This window comes from Zosterops lateralis, assembly GCF_965231275.1.
Source record: "Zosterops lateralis genome assembly, chromosome: 15".
NCBI classification, from domain to species: Eukaryota; Metazoa; Chordata; class Aves; order Passeriformes; family Zosteropidae; genus Zosterops; species Zosterops lateralis.
Window position 1 is genome coordinate 1,373,895 of NC_139775.1, and position 25,275 is coordinate 1,399,169.

At 56.8% G+C, this 25,275-nt stretch overlaps 1 protein-coding gene across 2 annotated transcripts in view; it reads right to left on the reverse strand.

Annotated features, from left to right (window-relative positions):
* Nucleotides 1–16,535, reverse strand: part of MPRIP (myosin phosphatase Rho interacting protein) — a 77,421-nt gene extending 60,886 nt beyond the window's left edge. Inside the window, exons 1-3 of one of the 2 annotated variants that reach the window (XM_083872902.1) lie at nucleotides 16,197–16,535; nucleotides 5,317–5,394; nucleotides 3,423–3,488 (exon numbers count right to left, since the gene is read on the reverse strand). In XM_083872902.1, the coding sequence (XP_083729028.1) occupies nucleotides 3,423–3,488; nucleotides 5,317–5,394; nucleotides 16,197–16,316 (264 nt within the window). In that variant the 5' untranslated portion in view covers nucleotides 16,317–16,535. The remainder of the gene's footprint in view (nucleotides 1–3,422; nucleotides 3,489–5,316; nucleotides 5,395–16,196) is intronic. The other variant, XM_083872901.1, reaches the window with a different exon arrangement.
* Between the last annotated feature and the right edge of the window lie 8,740 nt (nucleotides 16,536–25,275).

A 25,275-nucleotide genomic window follows, 5' to 3' on the forward strand; every position in this document is an offset into this window, starting at 1 on the left:
CAGCACCAGCAAGTTTGAGATGCTCCCAGACAAGCCTGAATTTTGCCCTATTTTCAAACCAGCATATGCACAAAGCAAAAACCTCTAAATTAATAGTCTCAGCTACGAAAATGAAGCCTGATGTGACATGAGAATACCCCCAGGGAGGATGCAAAATGCCAAACTAGTATAAATCTTAGCTCAAGAGAAGTGGCACAGGGGTAGACTGAGGCACAGAGACAAGGCCTGGCCCTGGATGTGCAGTGACTCATTAAGAAGCTGGCCTGGAGATCCAGACCCATTCCTCTGACCTGCCCCAGACACAGGGCTGGATCCATCTCCAGGCAGTGCTTGAGGCCACTGGCCCACCTGCAGGCCCAGGCAGGGACACGGCAGAGCTCTCCATCCCTCCAAACCCCCTCCTGCCTTTCCATTCCCACGCACACAGGCTCTATTTATAGAGACCTTGGCCGCTAATTATAGATCGCAGCAATCAAAACAAAGGAGGCAAAAGCTCTGCACTTGCCACTCGCTGGCTCTGGCCCCTGAGCCCGGCACTATTCTTGTGGCAGCTCCCATATCCCAGCCAAAACCTCCCAGACCACCCCAGCACTGCAGAGCCAGGCTGCTCTTCCACGGCAGTGGTTTCACTGGAGAGCACAGGGTGTTTTACCAGGAGAACTGAAACTTGTCCTTGGACGCTCACAACACGGCAGCTCAATCCCAAGCCTGTTCTTTCCTACTTTCCCTCAATAAGAGTGGTTTTGTCATCCCCCCAGCTGCTGCAGAGAAGCATCAGCCCCTGTCATCGGCAGTCCCAGCACGAAGGTTTATCAAACAGCAGGAGCAAGCCACCATCAGGGTGCAATCATGGATGTTCAGCATGGGGAGGCATCCCCAAGTGATCAGACAACCTCCACATCCACCCACAGTTGGGAGGCAGGAATTTCTGCACGTCTGAGCAGGCTCGGCTTAGCCAGGGCTCGGCAGAGCTGGGAAGAGCTGCTGGCACAGTCCCTGCAGAGGGGAAGGGGGTGGGATCTGCTGGGCATTCCCAGTCACCAGGCTGGTTCTGGGTGCCACCAACTGCACCCAGCCTGAGAGAGACCCCAGGGAGTCTGGCAGCTCAGACTGGTCTGAGGGGATGAAGGTCCACAGCCTGTGCAAATTCTTCCCATCACAGCCATGATGCAGAACACATTTTGTTTTCAGACTGGAACTGAGCAAGGACAGATGGAACAATGGACACACAGAAAGAAGGTGGCCAAGCAGGAGGACAGACTCAGGATCAGCTCTGGGATATCCCATGGCAGGTCTCAGGATAGAGCGAGATAAGCAGGACAGCTTGTGCCTGCTTGTCCCACCTTCCATGCCCAAAATGCTCCAATCCAACATGAAACTCTATCCATCCCATGGCAAAAGGCTCCCTGTGCCCAGTGCTGCCCTATCCCATCACCTCTGAGTACCACAGCACCAAGATCTCTGGGGACTCCCCGTGGTCTCCCCAACCTGGGGTTGTGCTTTTAGCTGCCCCTCCACACCCCACTGCTCTCCAACCTGCTGGGAGCCAGGAGCAGATCTTCCCTGGCCAGGCACAGGAATGTCTCCATCAGCATCACCAGCCCAGGACTGCCCTCCTAAGCTCACCCCTCCCTCCAATTCCACTTTTAAGAAGAGCAAAAATTGCCAAACCCACAAAATTAATGTCTGAAAGAGTAAAGCAGAGCCATTCAATCCCAGCCTGAAACTACCTGGGAGGTCTCCAGCCAGCTGCTGCCCAGCTCCTGCATGCTCCAGAGGCTGCTCCACACCAAGGCTCCCACGGGACCCCCACCCAGCTCCTGCGCAGAAACTGGGGCACAACTGGGGGGAGATCATCCCTGAGTGGGCTGCAAAGGGGATTCCACATGGAAAAAACAGTGTCTCTGCTGGCACCCCGTATTACCCTCACCTGTCCATGGTGGGGACAGGGCAAGGAGCCAGCACAGCTGGAGGGATGGAAAGGTCAGGAGGGTATTTTAATACCATGTGTCAAACCCCAATGAGGAGGAAGGATCCATCACAGTCTCCGCTATCTATGGCTATGACAAGGCCAGACCCTCCTGGGATTCATCATACCACAAGTGGCCATGGGGTAGTGAGTCCAGGAGCCAGCACTGTGGTTCACACTGCCTAGGACACCATCCCATGCTGCACATGTGTATCTTCCCTTTCTGTTTCTATCTTTCCATTTTCTCCCTTCTCAAGGGGAAAAAGCCCAACAGGTGCCTGTAGGATGTTCCTACTGTCCCTTGGGTGCTCTGTGGCACAGGGCTGGGGCACTGCCTGTCTGCTTCTGCCCAGATACTGCAGAACCTGGGGCAGGTCAACCTCCTCAGGATGCAAAACAGCAAAAAAATATTCCAGATTGTGTCTTCCAGCATTCCTGCACCTCTACCTCAGACTAGGGAATCTCCCTACTCCACCCAGACACAAAGCGCTCTCCTGTGAGTGTAAGACAGGAAACACCAGCCCAATGCAGAGCCAGGTTGCTGACACTGAAAATGTATTAAAGCCTCCACTGCTCCTACCCAAGACATCTAAATTATTTAGGACACTTGGACCAACCCCAAGTAAAAATACAAACAAACACAGCAGGAAATCTGAGCCACACTTGCCGTGCCTCCTCATTCCACAGTGCCCTCACAGGAGGCACTGGAGGAGGACCAAGGCACACTGACCTCGCAGGGAGCCTCCCTGCCACAGACAGAGGTCCCCGTGTGTCCCTGTCCCACAGGTGTGCTCTCTCCAGCTGGCTTCCTGAGCCTCCTGCCCATGCAGATCCCAGCATATGGGTGTCCACTGTGCCAGCCTGCTCAGCCTTGGGCACCCTCCCGTGGGCTTCCTGTAGCCAGGAGGATAAATCAGCAGTCCTGGGTGCTCCTGGGATTGACCTACTGGGCTCTTCAGCCCCATTCTGCAGCTCACAGCTGATGGGTTTCCCTTCCTTTGATTCCCTTTCACCAATGGGAACAGTGCTGGTGACAGGCTGCAGCTCCAGGGCGGGCAGTGGGAAGGCGTTCCAGCTGACCTACTTTCCACGGGCATCGCTAGGCAGGGCCTCCTTCTCGGACACTGCCAAGGTGATTCACCACAACCAAAACCCAGCTGGCACCAGGAAAATGGGCAAAAAGGAGGGGGAATGACCTTGGGGACCCCCTCCAGCACTTCCTGCCAGTGTGGGATCTGTCAGCAACTGATGAATCCCATGCCAGGTGGGATCTGCACGCCTCTGAAACACCCACCATCCTCTGCAGAGTGTCCACTGAGCTCCCACACAAATCCAGCCTGGCAGAGAGTCAAACCCAGCGAGCACAACTCTCCTCCAGCTTGGCAGAGCACTCCAAGGGCAGCAGATAACTCAGCTGATCCCCAGAGCCTGGACACAGCCAGGCAGCACTCACCATCTCGTCGAGGGCATAGCGCAGCAGCCCGTGCTCGTAGAGGATGAAGAACCGACGCTGCCATTTCTGCAAGAGAAGACATCGAGGTGCATCATGCCAGTGCCCACCAGTCCCTGGCCCTTCCTGGGAGCACTGGAGATGCACATCATCTGGCAGGGCTCTGTCAAAGGTCTGCGTGCACCAGCCCACATTGCCCAACGCTGACTGCTTTGAGCTCTGGCAGCCTTGGGTCCTCGACCATTCCCTGGGAAGCCTGTTCAGTGTCTAACCACCCTCTGAAGGAAGAACCTTTTCCTAATATCCAAACTAAACCTCTCATGACTCAGGCTTGTGTCATGAATACTGGAGACACCAGAAAGATCTCCAAACTAAATGCTTTGAGCCCTCAGCTTCATCCTGCATCATCTATTCCAGCATCCAGTGCTGGAGGGTGACAGGATGTCCTGTCAGGTGTCCCCCAGCAGCACATGAGCTCAATTTGGATGGTAGCTGCACTTCTGGCATGGCACTGCCCAGGCAATTCTGGCACCATGCTCATGCACAGCAAATCAGATTGGAGAACTGATTTGGCTGGAAAACTGCCCTTTTTTTTTTTTCTTTTTTTTTTTTTTTTTAATGTGTGCCAGGTTGTTTTCAGCCAAGAGCAAAAACTGGTTGAGCAGGCTGAAATAAAAAAGGTCCTGGATTCATAGCCCCAGTGCAGCAATTCTTATCTCACTTTTCTCAGCCTTCGGGCAAAGTCCAGGGTGCTCAGGGACAAGCAGAACTACAGAGGACCTTGTGGACCTTCACAAGCCCCAGCTTAGCAGGCAGCCTGGGTTCTGGGGAGACCCGGGTTTCACATCCCCTTTATGTGAGGCCATCAAGTCTCTGACAAGCTGTGACTCCAAGTAATGACCCATATACCCCAGGCTGAACTCGGAACCCAATTCTTGCTCATTTGGGAGCAATTTTTTTATTACAAACAGCTCCAAGAGCATTTTGGCTGCATGACAGAGGGTTCACGGACCATTGCCATGCCTCCCACACACAAGACAGCCCCATCCTGGCAGCCTCAGCAGTAAGCTTTCTGCAAGACAAGCTTGGGGACAGGCTGGAAGTCCTCATCACAAGCCAGCAGTGAAAGGACGTCAGCCTGGCCACATCCTTCTGAGCCTCACACCCCCCCAGGACAGGAAAGTGGGGGATGCTCCAACCCCACAGGATGCTGCTGTTTCTGCCAGGCATGAGAAGACCCCTTTGGGAAGGGGCTGAGTGTCTCCTGCTCTGTCTGTAGGCCCTTGCTGCCAGCACTTGGCTTCAGAGCTCTGCAGGGTTATAGCAAATGGGAACCACCACTCAGCCCCTTCCTTGCTGCAAGACCTGCCTGACACTGGTATGTATATCCACACCAGGGGATGAGATGAAGCCTCCTTCTAGAGCTCTGGGCACAGTCATGATGAGCTTCAGAAAATAAGGTAGATGTTTCCAAGCCCTAAAGGAAATTGGGAGCCTTTCTGATGGTCACAGCACAGCTCAGAGTAACACAGCCCACACCCCACTGGCCGGAGTTCCTTCCTGGCAGCATGACACGTGTCAGGCAAACCAGAGCAGCATCAAAACATCAAAAAGCAAAAGCAGCAAGCAAAAAAATTGCACAGTCTGAGCCTGACCTGCACCTGCAGTGCCCCAGGCTGCTGCCCAGCACGGGAGACCTTGCGTCCCAGAGAAGGCATTCCAGCCTTGCTGCCGGAAACATCTCCCAGCTTCCTGGATTGCACAAGGAGATGGGTGCATGGAGGTGCCTTCAGAACTCCCAGGGTCACAGCCACCCCCAAGGGCAGGGACAGCCCTTGCTACTCTTCCTGCCACCCCCACCAACGTCATGGGGAAGGGATGTTTCAGCTTCACTTACCCGGGAGCGATGCACGGGGTTGTCAAAGTCCGTTCCTTCCGGGGCTAGCAGCAGCCAGCCACCATAAATGGGTTTGGCCTGCAAAGAAACAGCAGAGAAACACTCATGCACAGCGGAAAACGGCTCACCATGGATCAGCACCACAGGGAATTGATGGTCAGGGACCACGGGAAACTGCAGCAGCCCCAGCACGAAGGCAGCTGCATGAGCTCAGCCTCCTGCACGCAGGCAAACTCAGCCTTCCCAGCGCAGGGAACGTGGTGTGTGATGGCAACCCATGGTGTGACACACACAGTGTGCCAACGGGACTGAGACAAGGACTCGGGAGGAGGCAAAACCCCAGCCACAAACTCCAAACACAGCTGCTCCTGCATGGCACCGTGCCCAGAGCACCAACCTCCCGGGTACAGCCGAGCAGCAGAGCCCATTCCCACCGACAGCATGCCTCTACTCCAAAGCAAAAACACACTCCAAAGGAGAGCTCGATGTTTTCCGTTTGTTAATTAAGAGAGGAAAAACTACCCAGCGCTGGCGGTTCTCCAGTTCCCAGCTGCTTCCTGTGCTGTGCACATCCAACTCCTGCTTCCCTGCAGGGGCAGCCCCTGCCAGCCCGCTCCCCCTGCCAGCAGCATCCAGAGGCCCATGGCCGAGCACACAGGAAGGTCAGAGCCAGGAGGAGGGAAAATAGCTCATTCAGCCAGCCGGGAAGAGAAAGGGAAAGAATACTCGGAAAGAACCTTGCAGCACTGCCGTATGTCAGTGGAAAAAAAATATCCAGGCTCTTTCCACCAGTGGCTTGGATACAGAAGTGGCCAGGGTGAAGCTGACCCATGCCACGGCAAGCAGTGGGATGGGGATGGGCACCAGGCACGTCCTCCCACGCAAAGTCCTGCAGGCACCGCTCCTGCTGCCTTGTCAAGCTGTAAATGATGAGCCAACACCTGGCAAAGGCTGGGGCCAAATCCTGCTGCAAGAATGGCAAGGCATTGCCACACCAGCAAGGCGGCTCCATAGATACTAAGACAGACCAGGAGGGAAGAAACCCAGAGCAGATCCAGGAGACCCTGGGTCTGGGAACACTGCTTTCCACCATGGAACATCCATGCACGTCTATTCTGGCCCAGCCAAAAAGTCACAAGGACACACACTCACAGCTCTTCTCTAACTGATTCAGTTAATCTTTTTGCCTTCATTCTTTTCTGTTCCTTAAAGTTTAAAACTGTTTCCAATTCAGTACCTCCCCTAGATTCCTCCTGCCAGTTTCTGTGGTTTTGTAATGTTAAAAAAAAAGATTCCCCTCTGGAAAAATCCCTGCAAACAATAGAAGAAACTGCCTATGCACCAGAAACTGTCAAATGCATGAAGCACGGAGTAAGCAAACTGGAAACACGCCGGAGGAGACCTTTTGCTGTTTATAAAGTGAAAAGAAATAACAAAATCTCGTATCCTCTCCACAATATGACATACCAGCTCGAGGTGTTGCTCTCCCAGCAGCTGGGAAAACATGATTTGAGAAGACCTTCCTTCCTTCCCCTTTTAAATGAGATTTAAACCAATGAAAACAAAGTGCTGGGATTGGGATCCAATTTGGGGGACTTAGGGGGGCCCAGAGCACCCCTACACCTTGTTCCCACGACCACACTGGGGGCACAGAAGGGCATCTGTGTGCACCACACCCCTCCCTGGGTTTGGCCAAGAGCCCAGAGCCCCCTGTCACCGCTGCCCATCTCACCTGGATGCTGGTGCCCTGCTCCCCCATGGTCTCCATGGCACCTCCAGCTGCCCAGCACCGCTCCATGCCCGGCTCCGTGCCCGTCTCTGTGCAGCCCACGCTGCCAACGCCCCGCAGGTGAGCCAGGCTCAGCCACTCCCCCGGCACACCCCGCCCCACGCCCCCACCCAAAGCCGCCCATGACTCATCCGTGCCCACGCCATGGGAGGACTCCTGAGCAGGGCATCCCAACGCTCCCGGCCGTGATGAGATGTGGCCACGGCCACCTGCGTGGCCTGGGAAGAGCCAAACATCCCAAATTTCTCTTGTGTTTTACAGGGGAAAAGCAGAATTGCAAATGACTAATGACAACCCATCAGACACCCTTCAATGGGTCACTGGGATAGGAAACGGGGTCCCCAGATTCCCGTGGGAGAACCTGGGGCGAGTGCTGAACATCTGGGGCTTGAGAAGATCTTAGGAGTGGTCTCCACCATGCAGGAACAAGCGGATGACAGTGACATCAGCAAGTGATGTCCCCAGCACTCAGCACCACTACACCAAGGCAGCACCCTGGTGATGCTCCGGACAGTTGAGCTGCATGCAGGGCTCAGCTCTCCTCCATCCCCCAGTTCTTCCATCTTGCAGTTTTCCTCTCTGTGCCCCAGCACAGCTCCTGACCAAGACCAAGTGCTCAACCGAGCAAAGCCTCATGAGCAAAAACTCGCCCTGACACAAGCCACAGCACTGCAGCCACCCCGGCCACTCCAAGCACCCTACAGCATCCAGCCTGTGTGACAAGCAGCAAGCAGGACCCAATGCCACACCAGGGACAAAGTAACCATGAATCCAACAGGGGACATCATTACCAGGGCCAGCAGCAAGCAGCCTTAACTCAGTATTACAGGCATGAAGTCCTGCCCTACCTCAGCCTGGCTCACAACCCCAGCAGACATAATTTTGCCCTAAGCCATTCCAATTTTAGCTCAAACTGTCTGTAAATAAACACCGAGCACCTGAAATACACACCCTTAACACAGAGCACGGTCATTTCTGTACCGGCATCATAAAAAACCACCAGTGGGCTACACTTATTTTGGCAGAAGCATCCAATTCCAGATATTGAAACCAAAATAGCTGAAAGGTATGAATTAGAGCCAGGCAGCGTGGGCAGCCTGGATCCACCCATCAACAAACGAACATGCAGCAGCGCTTTTTAAAGCCAAACCTAAACAAGCTCCTGCTAAAATCAAGCAAATGCCCAGAAAGGTACAAGCCTAAATGAAAAGGATATGAATTAGCACATGAAGTGTCTGAAATAAGCTCATCACACCTGCATTGGAATAGCTGTGGTGAAGCAAGGTTTAAAATAAATCCAATGTGGGAGGCAGGTCCAAGGGGGTGTTGGAGCACCAGGATGGAGCTGGAATCACAGGTCTTTTGCACTGGCTCAGCTTCCTCTGGAGAGCTCCTCAAGAGGAGGAAAATGCAATAACTAGCACTGAGCAAGACCTCAGAGCAAAGAATTCCGTCTTCCAAGGAGATTTGTCCAATCTCACATTCAGGGATGGTGTTAGACCACCCTAGGGTCCCCAGGATGCCTTCGACTACGCAGGGCCCTGTTTGCCTCCCAGCAGATGTGGTGATATCCAGAGGGCAGCTCCAAGTAATTTCTCCACAGGCAGAAGCCACACAGGGTGCTCAGGCACTGGGTGGGTGGCTTTGCTTTTAACCAGGAGGAACCTGGCTGGAGGGTGAGCCACAAAATGCCATGGGAAAGCAGAGTGGAGAGCAGCTGCTAATGGAGCTGGGCTGGGGTGGGGTGACACTCACCCCACCATCATGTGAGAGGTGCGGCTGGTTTGCAGCCCCGCAGTGCCCAGTTCCATCCGATCCCTGGGACTGCTGCAGGCTGACTCAGGCAGAAACATCCCTGTCACCACTCCGCTTCCTGTCACACCTCTGGGAGTGCCCAGGTATCGCATCCCACCTTTGGTCCGACACTGGAGCTGGGCTCTGGGGCACCTGCAGTACCTCATCTGCCTCTCAGGTTGCTGCTCCAGCCACTGCTTCCATCCCTCAGCCCATGGAGCTACAGTGGATCCAGGGGGAGGACGCTGCCTCCAGCCCAGCGCTGGCAGCACGGCGGGTGGAAGGAAGCAGAGAAGGAAGCGGCCCCAGCTGGGTTTACACAAAGCTGTCAGGCTGCTGTGCTGATGCTGCCCAGGCGTGGACAAACCACCCCAACCAGCTCCACCAGCACTGGGAACACAATTCCTAGCAGATGGGGAACTGGGTTTGAAAGACGTGCAGAGCCACTCAGCACTTCCCAAAGCCCAGGGTGATACAGGAGCCCCTGCACACCCCTAGGGCCACTGGGCACCTGCTTCCATAGGGCAGGATGGGTCACAGGAGCATGGCAGCCCATTGAGCACCAGGTCACTGGGCTGGTGGTGGGCTGTGACACCAACCAGCTACCTGTTAGACAGGCTCTCACACCTCCTGTGTTTTTGGTGGTACCTTCAGCTCTTCCCTCCCCACACAAACCAGCCAGGCATGCCGGACCCAGCAGAGCCACACCATGCCAGCCCCCACAGTGCAGCAGCAGTTCATTGCACAAAGGTGGAACAGGAGAGCTGTACCAACATGCACATCCTCTCTTAGGCTCCAGACTCAACCCCACGGCAGAGTACCCCCATCCCTGCTGGGGTGCTGGACACCCGGGTGGGCTGGGATGCTCCCACGAGGCAGTGCCCACCCACCCCCACACATTCTGAGGGAAGTCCAAATGCACTGCCGGGAGAGACTCCTGGCTCCGAGCGCGTGGCGGGAGGGATAATCTGTTTAGGCTGCCGGCAGACGTAATCAGCCTGTCTCGGGTGGAGGCAGGGCTTGTTTTGTTCAGGCTTGGCAACTGAGCGGGAAGGGGAAGAAAAATGGATTCCTGCATTGGAGCTTTAGGCTCTGCCTCCAGCACTGGGAGCAGGAAGCCTTGTGCATCAGGGAAGTGATGCCAGGGCTGCCAGCAGCCCCACAAAAGAATGATGTACCACACCTGACCCAGGCTTTGGGTAAATCCATGGTGGAACTTGTTCCATCACCTTTATAGGTCAGCCCCAATATTCACCAAAGGAGCCTCTCTGACAGCAGTGCCTGCTACTCCCCACAACTCAGGGGAACACAACGGGGTCACAACTCTCATCCAGAACCAGAGAGGAGGGACAGTAAGGTCATCATTGCCTGGGCATTGTCTCCTGATTCACTCAGCTCAGGATTCCCATAGGCAGGGACCCGTTTCTGGCACAGGTAAAGGAGAAAGTCACCACAAATAGGAAATCTGGGCTGTTTCAGCTCAGCTCTGCTCTCGGTTTTGCACACCTTGGAGCCATGAGAACATTGCTGATGGATGAGTCGGTGCAGCCGTCACTCAGCAGGAATGGGGAAGGTGACACGGTGTTCAGGGAGGGAATGGGATAAGATACTCAAGCAGGCGTTCCTGCCCACAGCACGGCTTCTAGGAACTGAAAGACAGGCATCACTTGACCTTCTGTGTGCTCCCAGTGGGATGGCAGATGGAGACCCACCAGAGACCCATGACCATGGCTGTCGGGAGGCTCTGCAAACTGCTGTGCAAACCCATGCTCCAACAGCAATCCTAAGGGCCGGGATGAAACCCAGCCTCAGTAGTTAAGCTGCTTACATCCATTTCCCTGCCTGTACAACATTTCCCCTCTGCTGTCTGTCACCTGGTGACACCAAACCCCAGTGCGGAGGCTGCAGTGCTGCCTCTGAGCATCCACAACCATCCCTGAAGCAAAAACACTCTCCCATCCCCCAGCTCCTCATCCAAATGGCTTCTCACTGCCCCTGGGTTCAGCCCAAACTGTGCTTTTTCCAGGATGAGACCTGGGCAGCTCCTGGAGGCCACCCTGGATGATGGGGAGAGTCCCCTCTCCATCCATATCCTGCTCTTCTACCAAAAAACATTTGCACAAGGCAGGCATGAGTCGGCCACTGCCAGAGCTGCAAATCCCAGGCCAGGATTTCACGACCAACACATCTCCACATGCAGCACAAGGCCAAACCAGACTGGACAGACTGGACCTGGGGCACAAGGAGCACCAAGCCCTACTGCCAGCTGGTGGGCACTTTGCATGGCACAACCCTCCTGGCACACCACTAGCACCAACACAGGAATCAGCAAATCTCAAAGGACAGAGCTGCCCAAACAGATTGCTGTGTGGGCAGTGGGAGCGACTGACTGACCAGAGGAACAGGAAGGGGAAAGGCTGAATTCACCCTTCATGCAAACAGCCGGCCTCCTTCTGCAAATACCCCTGGTCCCAGGGCTGTGCTTGGTCTGAGCACTGCCATCGCCTGGGACAGCTGGAGCAAGAGCTGGCCCAGGCCAGCTGTGGCATGCACAGGGAATTTGTCAAGCAGCAGCAAAATGAAGCAGGACAGAATGGACTTTGCAATTCCAGTTCCTCCTGGAGCAGCTCTGAAGCCAGTGTGCCTGGTGGCGAGCAGGCGTATCTAACCACTTCCCACCACTGGCCTTCCTCAGCGCCTGGGAGAAGCCGTAACATCTCTCCACGGTGCTGGAGAGGGGATTTATCACTTTGTCGGGTGCCAGCAGATAAGGTGCGGCGCCATGCAAAAACCCAGCAGCGAGTGAGTGTGCAAAGGGGATGGCTCTCCAGCACCCAAAGGCGCTGCCACAACCCTTCCCTTGGGCCAGGTGGAGGTTCAAGTGCACCCCAAATTAACACCAGCCTCCAACACAGCTTCTGAGCACACGCTGCCCTCCCTGCCTGCATGTCACTGTCCAAGGATGGGATACTGCCCAAAGGGCAGAGCCACCATGACCCTGCCCTCCAAGTCCCCTTGGCTGTGCCCCACAAGTCCCTGCCCTCCACAGCCACCAACAGAGGCAAATTTGACATTTGCAGAGAAATCTCTCCCTGTTCAGTGCTAATAATCAGTCAAGTAGAGGCGGATTTTTGCAGCATGATACAAGCAGCAGGGAGCAGGAAATGCAAGCGTGGGGGCTGCTTTCCAGGAAAGTGGGGCTTTCCCTCCCAAAAAGGAGCGGAGCTGGAGGGAAAAGTGTGGCCGGGACATGATCCCTCACCCTGTCACCCTTTGGACAATGCAAGGAGCCAAGACAAGACCCCTGCAGCACAGGGTATCCCAGCCCCATGGATGCAATGTCCCAGAGCAAAGCCAAGCCTGTGACCCAAAGTTGACACACTCCAGCCATAGGGCTGCTAGCCACCAGCTGCTCAGCATCCAGAACAGTAGGAAAGCAATAATGTCCAATGGAGAAGAGATGGAAATAACCATCCGCTGCTACTGGGCAGGGGTGTCACGGCAAGAGGCAGTGGGAAAAGTCTACAAACTGTATTTTCTAACTGGGTGGTCTCTGGGCATCTATGCCACGATCTCTAATAAAAAGAAAAAAATGAGGGGAAAAAAAGACACTGGTAGCTGGAAAGATGTCCTCAAATTCCTCTATCTGTGCCAGTCCCCATGCCCCAAGAGAGCAAATGCATGGAGAAAATTAAAAGCAACTGCTTTACACTCTACTCTTCTTCCAATTCAGGCCAGGCAAAATTTTTAGGTTAATTCCCAGCCTGTCCCATGTTGTTGGAGGCTTCATCTCACACACCAAGGGCATGTGTGTGCAGACATGGATTGGCCCGGAGCAGCCAGGGTGGAGAGCAGGGAGCCCACAGTGAAACCCCCACGGGAGCTCTGGCTGGATGTTTGGGAAAAGGGTCCCACTGGACAGGCTGGCACTCTCTTGGAGAGAGGAGGGAGACCCTGGGAACCAACCCTCTTCCCGGGGGAGGTTCTGGAAAGCTGAGTTCCATATGAGGTTTGCAGGTGGTTACACAGGGACTGTACAGTGCCAGTATGGGCATGTCTCGCCAGGAAAGTGGAAATTCCCACAAAAAGGGAATTTCTCCCTGGATGGGAAAGGAGCAGCATAAGACAAGCTGGCAACAGGTGGGTGGCACAGCCAGAACAGAGCCGTGTCTGCCAGTAGCCAGATCCTGCCACCACACAGGATCAAGGGATCTGACAGCACACAACCCACAGCAGCAGATTTTTCCCAAAGGGAGAACAGCCGTGCTGACTGACCCAGTTTTTCCCATGCTGTGTGGGCACCCCAGAAGGTCAAACGCAGATTGAGGGAGGCAAGGGCACATCATCTCCCACCTGCAGCCCAGGGAGGGGACAGTCACATCTCCAACAGGTGGTGAGACAGCATGTAGCTGCCCCAAATCACTCTGAGCTCTGTCCGACAACACAGCCACGCACAAAAACAACTCGTGAACGCAGCGCTCCCGGGATTAGGGACTTAGCGTCCGCACAGCCCTTTGAAGTTGGAAGCGCTAAGTCTGATTATTATTAGAGAGCTCCAGCTCATTAATCCTGATGTTTGGGGCTGGATTTTCCCCCTCCCAGCCCCATTCCTAAGCCGGTTCCCGAGTACGACGGAAATCCACTTCTACTACTAAATATTTGTGACTCTTTACAAACACACACTGGGTCTCTACCCCAAGCGGCTCCAGCGCCCTGCAGCACCTCAGGAAGCAGCAGGGGCAGCTCCTGACACCCACACAGGTATTTTTATCTAATAAAAATCCAAAACAGACACGAGTGCGTAAGTGTGAAGTACCTTCACCTTTTCTCCAAGCCAAGTACAAAGGTCAAATGACTCCAAAAGACTTTTCTAGCCTGGCTCTAGGTAATCACCAACACTGTCCCTGTCCATGGGGTGAACAGGACACGCAGGGCACCAAGCCCCCACGCTGCAGAGTGGGACCCTCCAACCCAACCTAGGCTTAAAATATTTGAGTTTAAAAGGCAGAAACATTCAGAGCTGTTAAATGAACCGTTATTCCTGAGTGTGCTCTGGAGCGAGCACACCGCCACATCCAGCCAGGCTGCGAAACGGGGCACAGACCGGGAGGGAGGGGAGGCAGGCAGGGTGGCGGGGAAGCGCCGGGGTGGCCGGGCTCGGGGGGCTCCCGGGCACGGGGAGCTGCGGGCAGGGCGGGAGGTGCGTGCGTGCATCACACGCTCCCACAGCCACCATCTTATCTGGGAAGCGGGATTACTTCACCCCAGCTGCAAGGGAGAAGCCGAGCAGGACTGCGCCGTTTTCCCAACCGGAGCCCCCCGCGCAGGGCCCGGATCCGGCCGCGGGGCTGACCCCGACCCCATGGGAAGCGGACGCGGGGGCAGCCCCCCAGGGCCACCCACCAGCCCGGCGGGAACAAAGCCAACCAAGGGCTGCCCGAAACACGTCCCTGGGTCCCCAGAGAGGTGGGTGGCCCCCGTGGCACGGCAGGCAGGCGCTACGGCGGGCTGCGTGCGATGCTCCGAGCCCCCCAACAAAAGTCAATACGCTTTGCGCCGGGAGGCAGCGCAATCCCCGGGCAGCGGGAAGGGGCCGGCCGGGAGCGGGGGGCTCTTCCCGAGCCCCCTCCGGGACGGCTCTTTGTCTGGGCACGGCCGCGACGCTCCGCGCCGCCCGCCCCTTTCCCGCACACACCACGGCATTTTTTTCCAGTTACATTTTTTCCATATTAGCCCTCAGATTTCACGATGCCCCCCCCCCCCCCCTCCGCCGCCCCCCCAGCGAGCGCAGCAATATGTCTGATCTCATTGCCATAATAGGATCGGCAGCGGGGATGGCAGCCTTGGCCCAGAAAGGTGCGGGAGGAGGGAGGGCGGCCCCGCTCCCCTCACCCCGACACCACGGACGGGCCCCCGCGCCCCAAAAACGCTCCCCCATGCCCCAAACACCCCCTGCCATGGGAGCACTGGCCTCGGGCCTGCGTGAGGCCTGTGAGGAAGAGGAGGAAGGCCCAGCCCCGCAGCCCCTCAGCGCTGAACCCTCTCCGGAAAGGGCCCGGGGGTCCCTCCGCACGGCTCCCGGGAAAGCAGCGGGTTGTGGGGCAGGGGGGTCATGTCCGCCACGTCCAGGAGGCGACGTTTTGTTTTCAACCGAGTTTTTCCCAGGACTTTCTGGATGGCCTGATGGAGCTGCCAGGACACCCCCCACCTGCTGCCGTGCGCCCCGGGAAGGGACGGGATCACCCCAAGTGCCGGCGCGGGGCCCCAAAGGGCCTCAGGGGGTGAGGTCCCAGGGGAGGGGGCACCGGGCTGAGCCGTGGCCTCAGGGGACAGCGGGCACACAGAGTGCTCCATCGGACACCGGGGAATCCGTGGGGTCAGCAGGCATCCCACGGGATCTCTGGACACCCTATGAGACCAGAGAGCACCCAAAGGGCTCCTGGACATCCCAGGGGCTTTGCAAATACTTGTGAGTCCCTGTGCTGTCCGTGGGGTCAGCAAGAACCCCAAGCAACCATGGCCTACGCATGGAACCAGCAGGCACCCGCTGGAATCACTGGATACCCTATGGCGCCAGAGGGCAACCAGGGGGCTCCTGGACACCCCATGGGATCCACAAATACATGTGGATTCCTGTGCTATCAGCGGGGTCAGCAGGTACCCCATAGGACTACGCACCACCCATGGGGTCAGCAGGCGCCCCATGGGACTCCTGGACACTTTATGGGACCAGAGTGCACCAGCAGGGCTCCTGAATGCCCCACAGAATTCATGGATACCTGAGGGTCCCTGGGCTATCTGTAGGATCAGCGAACAACCCATGGGGCTCCTAGATACCCTATGGGACCAGCGAGCACCCTTAGAGCTCCACAACACCCCATGGAATATAGGGATACCTGTAGGTCACTGTGCTATCCACGAGACCCTATAGCATCCCTGACTTGATCCTACAGTAGCTGTGCACCCAGCAGGCACCCAGTGAGACCCACGGGGATTCCCATGGGATCCTGTGCAAACCATGGGGACAGCAGGCACACATAGCACCCTGTTCTATCCGTGGGACCCCAGGACGTCCATGGGACCTCATACTATCCATCAGACCCTGAGCTATCCATCGGGACACCCATGGGACCCTAAACTACCCAAGTGGCTCCAAGGTACCTGTGGGACCCCAGGCTACCCACGGGGCCAGCGGACACCGCACGGAGACCCAGAGCGCCCGAGGGGCGGGCAGGGGGGCGGGACGCCGGAGCGGATTTTGGGGGTGAAAACAGTGGGTTCGGGGCCAAGATCCCACCTGGTTGAGATCCTCGTCGTTGAGCAGGTGGGACTCGCGGGGCTTGAAGCAGTTCTGGCACTTGCTCTTGTTGAAGATGTTGGCCTGGAACTTCCTGCAGGGATTGTCCTTGGCGGCCATGGCGCGGCCCGCGCCCGCTCAGCGCCCGCTCAGCGCCCCGCGGAGCGCCCGCCCGCCGCCGCGCCCATCGCCGCCGCCCCGCGCCCGCGGGGGGCGTCACGCCAACGCAAAAACCAACACGGAACCCCAACGAATACAGCAGGGGGAAAAAAAATCAAAAGAGGGAGCGAAGCGCAGGGAGGCCGCCTCCGCTGCGGCTCAGCAGGCGCGCATGGCCGGGCGGCGGCGGAGCGCGAAGGGGCGGCGCTGCCCGCGCCGTGCGGGGCCGGGCGGGACGGTGAGGGACGGCGCGGGGGTCGGTGCGGTGCAGGGCCGGGGCCGGCACGGGGCGGGCCAGACGTGCGGGCGCTGCGGGAGCCGCTCCCGACTGCGCCGCCCGCAAAGTTTCCAGCGCCGCGGAGCCAGGCGTAAAAGGGGCGGGGGCGCGGCGCTGACCGACGTGCCCTCCCGCCAATGGGAACGCCTCTTCGCTCCTAACGGATGGCTGCGCTGGCCAATAGTCAGCAAGAAAGGGGGCGGGCTCAGTGGGGCCGCGGGCCGCGGGGGAGGGGCGGTGCGCTGACAGCTGGGGCGGGATGGGCCGCGTTCGGCTCGGCTCCGTTCGGCTCGGCTCGGCTCCGTTCGGCCCGGTTGCCTCGGCTCCATTCGGTTCCGTTCGGCTCCGTTCGGTTCCGTTCGGCTCCGTTCGGTTCCGTTCGGCTCCGTTCGGCTCTGTTCGGCCCGGTTCGGCCCCGTTCGGCCCGGTTTGGCTCAGCCCAGCTTGGTCCGAATCGTATCGCCCCAGCTCGGCTCGGCTCAGCCTTGTACAGATTGTCTCAGCTCAGCCCACCACAACTTGGTGTGTCTTGGCTCAGCACGGCTCTGCTCAGCCCAGCCCAGCTTCCTTCAGCCCAAATCAGTTCAACCTGACTTAGCTCAGCCTGGCACAGATGAGCTCGGCTCGGCATAGCCTGACACAGTTTGGTTTGGCTCTGGTGGTCCCAGCTCAGCTCTCTTCAGCCCATCTCAGCAGGGCTCAGCTCAACTCAGCTCAGCTCAGCTGGGCTTTGCTCAGCTCAGTTTGTCCCAGACCAGCTCAGCTCAGCCCAGTCCCCTGTAGGAGCAATTGTCTGATGCCCCCCACCCTTGGCCCCCCGTAGAGCACAATGACGTCCCCATCCAGCCCACACACAGCCCACCCCAGCTGTGGGACACACAGAGATATGGGGCAACAATCCATGACTCTGTCCCCAGCCTTGGACACGAGGGGCAGAGGAGTCACCAACCCTTGGACACTTAGATTTTGGGGGACAATGTCCCTCATGCTCCTGTGGCACCTGGTGACCTGCAGCACGGGGGACAGACCAGGGATGAAGCAGGGACAGGGTGCATGTCCCACCTCAGCCACGTCCCCGCTGTGCCACCGCCCTGGGGCCAGCTGGGAGCTCCTGTTTGTCCAGTGAATTTTTATCCGGTGGAAACCGGCAGGTAAATATTCCTGACCGGCTGATAAGGACCTGGTGTGAGGCCACAGCTTTGGCCTCCCAGCTCTGCCCCTGGGTTCTGCACAGAAGCACCAGGGAAGGGATCTCAGTGCCTGTAGAGCATCACTGGGTCGGGAAAGAGGTGGGAATGCTGACCCTGGGCCAGGGGGCCAGGACAAAGGTGCCAAGTGGCACCTCCAAAATGCACCCAAGACTGGAACATCCTACAGACATCACCACGGCACAGAACATCTCCTGCTCATCCCAGTATTTCCTGCTGGCGTGGGATGGGGCCCTGCTATGAGGAACAGAACACATGGATCTTCCTGGATTTTTGGGACCAGGAAAAACCCGTTGGAGAAGAGGCAGTGGCGTGGTCTCCTCGCGCCCGGCGCTGTCCCGCCGTTTGATGTGGGACCCGGCCTCGGCGGCCTCGCCGCGCCGGCTCCTCATTGTCATCCTCAGTAAATAAAGCCCAGCACAATTGCCTGCTTGTTTATTAATTTTTGCTTCATCAAAGGCAGCTTTAATCATCTCTCTCCATCCTGCCAGGGCCACTTGCAGCACACACGGTGTGGCATGGGTTGGGATGGGACAGCAGAGCACCAGTGACCCCAGTGCATCCCCACCCAGCCCAAGGCTGATCCCAGGTTGAGGGTGGCCACCAGGCTCCCACATGTCACCGTTTTAGGTGGATTTTCACCTTTTCCTTGATCCTAGTGTTATAAAAACAGCACCACCCTACCCCAGGATGAGAGGATTTTCCCCTGTGGAATGTACAGAGTGTGCCGCCCTTGCTGTAAGTCCAGGGTTCACCTGGCACATGACTGAGGAAATGCTGCTCCTTGGAGAAGGGTCGATGATTTTCTCAACCAGCTCTTGTCCTTCCCTGATTCCCCTTTCCCCCTTCCCTGCTTCCAGCCCCGATGCTGGATTACTCCCTGCCACATTGCTTGCTGATGAGGACCTGGTGTGCCCTGTATCCCACAGCTCTTACAGATCCCCAGGATTTTTTTTTTTTTTTCCATCAAAAAGCCCCTCTGCAGCTCCATGGACACCTCCATGTGTTGTCCTCAAGGTCCCCAGCCCTTTCCACCTCCTCAGGGCATAAACCCCACACACTGCAGGAAGAACCCTCCAGAAAGGAATGGGCTGGTCTTTCCCTATTTCCATGGGGCACCATTCCCCAAAAAAAGGGCGCAGTGCTGGCCCAGAGCAGGGAGCAGGCGCTGCGTGTCCCGTCCGCGGGCTGTGCCTGCCCCGCGGGCTCGGGGCCGTGACCTGGCGCCGCGCACGGCTCTGCCGGAGCCGGCAGCACCTCGCGGGAAGCGGCTGCTGCCGGGGCTGGCTCCAGCCTCTCCAAAAATCCAGCTGAACGGGACGGGCTTCTCCACAAACCTGTCGGGCCGCATTCAGCCGCGCGGAGCCGGCGCTCGCCCGTGTGCCGCGTTCGGTGCCTGCTGGAAACTCGGTGCCCGGGACATCCCCTGCGAGCCCCAAATCCTGGCACAGCCATGGCACCGAGGTCCCCAACATGTGCCATGGGGCTGGGGGGGCGTCCCAGCCTATCACCTGCCCGTTGGGAATGCCCAGGTGGGGCTGCCCTGCCTCTTCGACCCAAAGCCAGTTTTTTTTCTGGAGGAGTTTTCTCAAATTAGGGCAATTAAAACAATGGGAAAATGGAAAGTTTTTTGTCAGAGAGCTGCGGTAGCAGAGGGGGAAGGTGCTGTGGTGAGTCAGCCTTCCAAAAAGAAGCCCCAGCGCCAGGTAAACAACCAGGAGGTGTTAGTCACCGGCTCGGGCTGTGCCTGCCCCAGCCGGGGGGGGGGCACCGGCAAAACCCTCCAGCTCCGGGGAAGAGTTCGGCAGCACCAAACCCCACCGGGGAGAGGAGAGCAGCACCTGCTCCTGCCATGGTGTGGAGATCCCGCCAGCACCATCCATCGGCTCTGCTTCGCCAGGGTATCACCGCTTTGGGGGCACGGTCCGTGTGGCTGCGCCGTGTTTTGCCGGCTCTGGTGTGGCACATTTTTCTGCAGGGCCGGGCAGGAGCAGGACAGCCGGGTGCTCCTCCCGGGTGGCCATCGCTCCCCACGAGACCTTGGGCAAGTCATTTAATGCCTCTGTGCCGCCAACTCGCCGTCATTACCGTGGAGCCAGACAGATGGATGCCCGGGGGAGAGGCCAGGAGTCACGGCTTGGAGCTGGCTCCTGGATCCACACTGGATCCGGGCTTGGACTGAGCGGCGCCTGACAGGGCTCCCCTCCTCCTGCCCTGCTCCGAGTGGAGTCCCAGTGTGGGATGCTGGATGCAGCCCCTGGCTGATCCAGAGCCCCCCACAGCCCTGCCTGGGGAATATCTGGCAGGGGAAACACTGACCAAAGGAGGCTGGGATGCCCCTGATGCCACCATGTGTCTTATAGGGGTGAGACTCACAGGGTAAAAATCCATATGGGGTGAAAAACACTTTCCTGAATGGAGAGAAAGGCCCATGGGCTGCTCTGTGCCCAATGTCACAGAATCAGAGTGGTTTAAGTTGCAAGAGACCTTAAAGATCATCTTGTTCAATCCCCTGCCATGTGCAGGGACACCTTCCACTAGACCACGTTGCTCCAAGCCCCATCCAATCCCATTTGTCCCACTGGGAAAAAGAAAAGGACGCAGGTTATTCACTGGAGGAAATCCACAGCGCTCAGCTGCAGCTGATGCAGCCCAGAGGGGACGATGAAGCTTCCGTGGGCATAGACAAGCCCATGAGGATGGTGCAGAGCAAGCTGCACATACATGCAGAAGCAACAGTAAATCCTGTCCCACCAAACAGAACTTTCGTCTTGTCCAGAGATGCCAAATGTCCATGAGTTCGTACCTCTCTCCTAAAATTGATTAATTACACTCCCAGCTGGGTTATCAGTGGCTTCTGCTGCCATCAGACCTTGCTGTGCTTTAGCAGGAAAATCCGTATCTTTTGTTCCCACCTGTGTGTCCCCACCTTTTGGCTGCCTGGCAGGGCAGAGGGGATCCCCGTGCAAGGCTGCCTGCCTTGCCAACCCCCTCCAACCTCAGCATCCCTGCTAAAAACATCACCCTGTGCAAAACCCAGTGCTCTCAGCCTCCTCCATCACTGGCCCCCTTGGCCACCGCCCCGCAGCTGCCAGCACAGCCGTGGGATTCTGCTCTGCTGACTCCATATAATGCGAGTTCTACAAATGAAAATGTCACATGGTCCTAAATTAAATACTTTGGAGAAACCCATTATAATGCAGCAGCACAATTAGCTTTATCAGCCAGCCCAGAGTCATGCCAAAAACCAAAGCCGACTCACTTGACAGGAGCTGCCATCCATGAAACCAAGCTAACGACCTTAATTATATTTTTAGCTTCTAATTTTTGGCTGACAGTATCCTCAATTACCCAGCCCATAATTTGTGCAGGGACAGTGATCAGCCTCACCTGGCCTATAATTCCCAGGATCAGCCCTTTTATCCCCTTTAAATATTAAATTGACTCCCACTGGCCACCCTCCAGTCCTCTGGAATTTCCCCAGGGTTTTAGTGTTAAAAATTAACAGCAGAGCTTCTGGGTAGGCTGCACACCCCTTCCCGTGAAGGTTCTGCCAGGAAAACGCCTCTCCAGAGAGAATTCAGTGGTGAGGACAAGGAGTTGTTCCCACCAGGTCAAAACTCCACGTAATCAGATCAGCTGTTCTGGACAAAGATTGTTCTTTGACTCATCTCCTTTATCCACCACCCACACCTTACACCTCAGCACACAGCCCTGGCACTGAACCCTCCTTTCCTTCACATTTTTAGGGCTTTTTCCTCATTTCTCTGCCAGACCTCAGCCAACCCAGGTCTTTTCCCATATGGCCATCCTTGATTTCCAGCTGGCTGCTGGGTTTGGGGAGCCAGCCATGAGCACTGCCCAAGTTTTGGTAAAATGCTTCCTTTTCCTGATCTGTGCTGGGTTTTGGCAAGGAGGCTGTTGTAGCATCACCCTGCTGATGCACAGGGGCACCTCTGGAGCCCGGGTCACCCAGGGCTCACCCACAGCCCTGGTACAACCTCTGTGAGGGTCAGAGCCCTCAGACACAGGTGGGTGTTGAGCATCCTTGGGATAATGGATGTCACCAGGGGTGGTGACAGGACAGGGAGCAAAGAGAGGACTGGAGCAGTGTGGGGTGTTTGGGGGGCCCTGAACCCCCCAGGCTCTGGGGGCTGCTGCAAACGGAGGTGCCAGGGAGGGGCAGGAGCCAGCCCGGGGGCTGGGGGCTGCATCCCCACAGGGAAGTGTCCAAGGACAGGTTGGACGGGGCTTGGAGCAACCTGGGATAGTGGAAGGTGTCGAGGTGGAACTGGGTGAGCTTTAAGGTCCCTTCAACCACAACCATTCTATATATATATATATATACTATACATATATGCATATATACATATATACATATGCATATACATATCTATATACATTTATATATACATACACATATATATGCACATTATATATAATATACACAATATAATATATAACATATATAGTATATACTATATACTATATTATATATTCTATTATATATAATATATATTATATACGTATTTTATATAAATAAAATGTCCTTATATATGCATTTTATTTATTTATTTATATATTCCATTGTGACTCCCCTCGGCCTGGCTGGCGCAGAGCGGGCTGCAGCGGCCGCGCTGGAGAATTTTCGGCTGGCGGAGGCAGGCGGAGCCCCGGGAGGCAGCGGGAGCCGGGCTGGGCTGGCCGAGGCTGCCATCTCCTGGGGACGGATCCGCACAGCCGGGCCGGGGTGCGGAGCGCCAGGAGGAGCCGCACCCCGAGGCTCTCCGGAGCTCCCGGGGGATCCGCCCCGGGCAGTGGAGAGGCGGCCGCGGGCACACGGGGATGTCCCTCACGGGTGTCACTGTCACGGCTCTGCGGAGCCCCGCGGCCACGCACACACAGCCGGGGGGCAGCCCCAGCCCCGGGGTCCGGCCACGCGGTGACTCCGTGATTTGCTTTGCCACGAGGTGACGGTGACAGGACGGTGACAGGGCGCGGGGGATGCCCAGGCAGAGTGAGGGGACAGACACGTCCTGCCCCCAGCCCCTCCGCAGGGAATTAGGGGGACAGAAATGAGTCCTCGGAGCCGTCTGCTCTCAGCCCGGCCCCACAGTGGCAGTTTCGACCCCAAAGAGCTCCTCTTCCCCTTCTTCCCCCACAGGCTCCGGGTTTTTTCAGCTCCTGAAGGGAGCACGTGTGTGAGCAAGAGTCCTGGCCAAGGCTGGGGACTGCTAAAGGCGTATGGGCTGAGGGGAGGAAATCCTCCCAGCAAAGCTGCTCAAGGGGAAGGCAAAGCACCTCCTAAAAGTTTCCAGAGCCAAACACTATCCGCCCCATCTGCCTGTCAGCTGCAGCTCTCCTCGCAGCACTGCCACTGGGGCAAGAGCCCAGCAGAAAAATAGGTTTTGTTGTCAGGAATAAACCTGGGTTCTGTCACCCCAAAGAGAGTGTGGCACCTCTGGAGCCTGGCTCAGATGGGCACTGAAGGATGCAAAATGATGTGGGGGGATGCAGGGGGGATGCAGATGGATGCAAAGCCATGCAGAGGGATGCAGAGGGATGCATTGCACTGGGAGGATGCACGGGGAGCTGCTGGTGGATGCTCTGGGGAACCAGTGAACTCAGCAAAGGAAGGGTTTAATCCAGAAATCCAGAACAGGGGGCTGGTGGTGGCTGCCCAAACCACAGGAGCAACCCCAGGCAGGGCAGGGTGGCAGCCACCACCTTGGCTGTGGGACAGGAGCTCATGGGGGACCTGGAGGTGTTGGAGAGCCACAGAGCATCCTCAGAGGCTGCAGGAAGGGGGTGATGATGTTTGGGGACACAGAGGGTGAGGCCACTGGGGCACACGGCCGAGGAAATGGGGCTCCAGTCCCCACAGCCCCAGGATTCTACAGCTGAAAGCACACTGCCTGATCCCTGCTCAGCGAGGAGGGACAAACCACCCCCAAGTGCTTCTCACTTCCCTCTTGAGCACCCACCAAGGTGGAAACTGCAAGTCTCTGGTGCTATTTACAGAGGTGAGTTTCCCCTGCAAAACCCTGAGAGCCGGCGGGCTGGGGCCACATCTCCAGGGCCATCTCCCTGCTCTGCCACACTCAACCAGCTCAGGCAATGCCAAAATCAGGATTCCCCTCCCAGTGGGAGACTGGGAGGATGCATGGGGAGCTGCAGTGATCTCATCCTTTTTACCAGACACACGACATGTAGCAGCATTGCAGTGTCCCTGTGGCTGTGGTTCCTCCTCTCTTGGTCCTTGCTCCAAGCCCTGTGGTCCATTGGATGGTGCCAGTGCTGCTTCCCACTGTCCTTCAGGATCTGGGATGTGATGGGCCACATCCAAACACAACATGCTGGGTTCCTTTGCTTTGGGCTCTGCTCCCCATGGGCAGGATCAGCCTCCAATGTCCCTGCAATGGACACAGAGGAAAAACATCCTCTGGGCTCTCCCTTCCAGCTCCACATGGCAAGCACAAAATAGGAGTTTTTGCACCAAACAGAATGCTCGATGCTGATCCACGAATGTTTTCAGTATCAGGTATTGCTGCTTCCTTCCTCCTTCAGCTGTTTCTGCAGAAACCTCTTTCTGGACTGAGCTGAGTCACTGCTCTACCATGCTCTCAGCACCTCGTGCCTCTTCCTAGCATCAGAGCCAGAGCCATGCCCAGCATCTCTGCAGGAATCAGGGACAAACCTCTGGAGTCTTCCAGCAGTGCAGAGGTGGCTCTTTCCCTGTGTGAAAACAACCTGTATTATTAATGTGGTATTCATGTGTAATTAATGTGCTATTAATGTGTTATCAATGCTTCGTGCTCCAAGCCCAGCTGGGACTCAGCTGTCCGTGCAGGACACAGCACAGCCCTCCTGCCTCCCAGACATAGGTGACCAGAGAAAGTCAGTTTTTGAGGGACCTCATTGGGCTCCAGAGATGTTCTATGAGTTGTGAGCAGGAGACAAGATAGTGTCTCCTGTGCTGACCATCCTGAGGGCATGGAAAGGATGGATGCTCGAGCAATGCTTGGTCCTGGCAATTGCCTCTTGTACAGAGTGAAACACCTTTCTCTGAAGAAAACGTTCCCCTGGCACAGGCTGCCCAGGGCAGTGGTGGAATCACTAGCCCTGGAGGGATTTAAAAGGTGTTTATATGTGGCACTTGTGGATGTGGTTCACCGGTGAACGTGGCAGTGCTGGGAGGATGGTTGGACTCAATGATCTTAGAGGGCTTTTCCAACCTTTATGATTCTGGCATTCTGCTGCAGTCCTGTGATCCAAGAGCAGGTGCTGCAGAGCTTCCATTCCACCAAGGCCCTCTGAAATGTGGCCACCTGGACCAGGACACCTGTCCCTGGCCCTGGTGACACATCCACCCTGCAGTGTCCCCTCACCCTGTCCCCAGCAGCCCAGGGACCCCATGAGCCAATGCAAGGCGCTG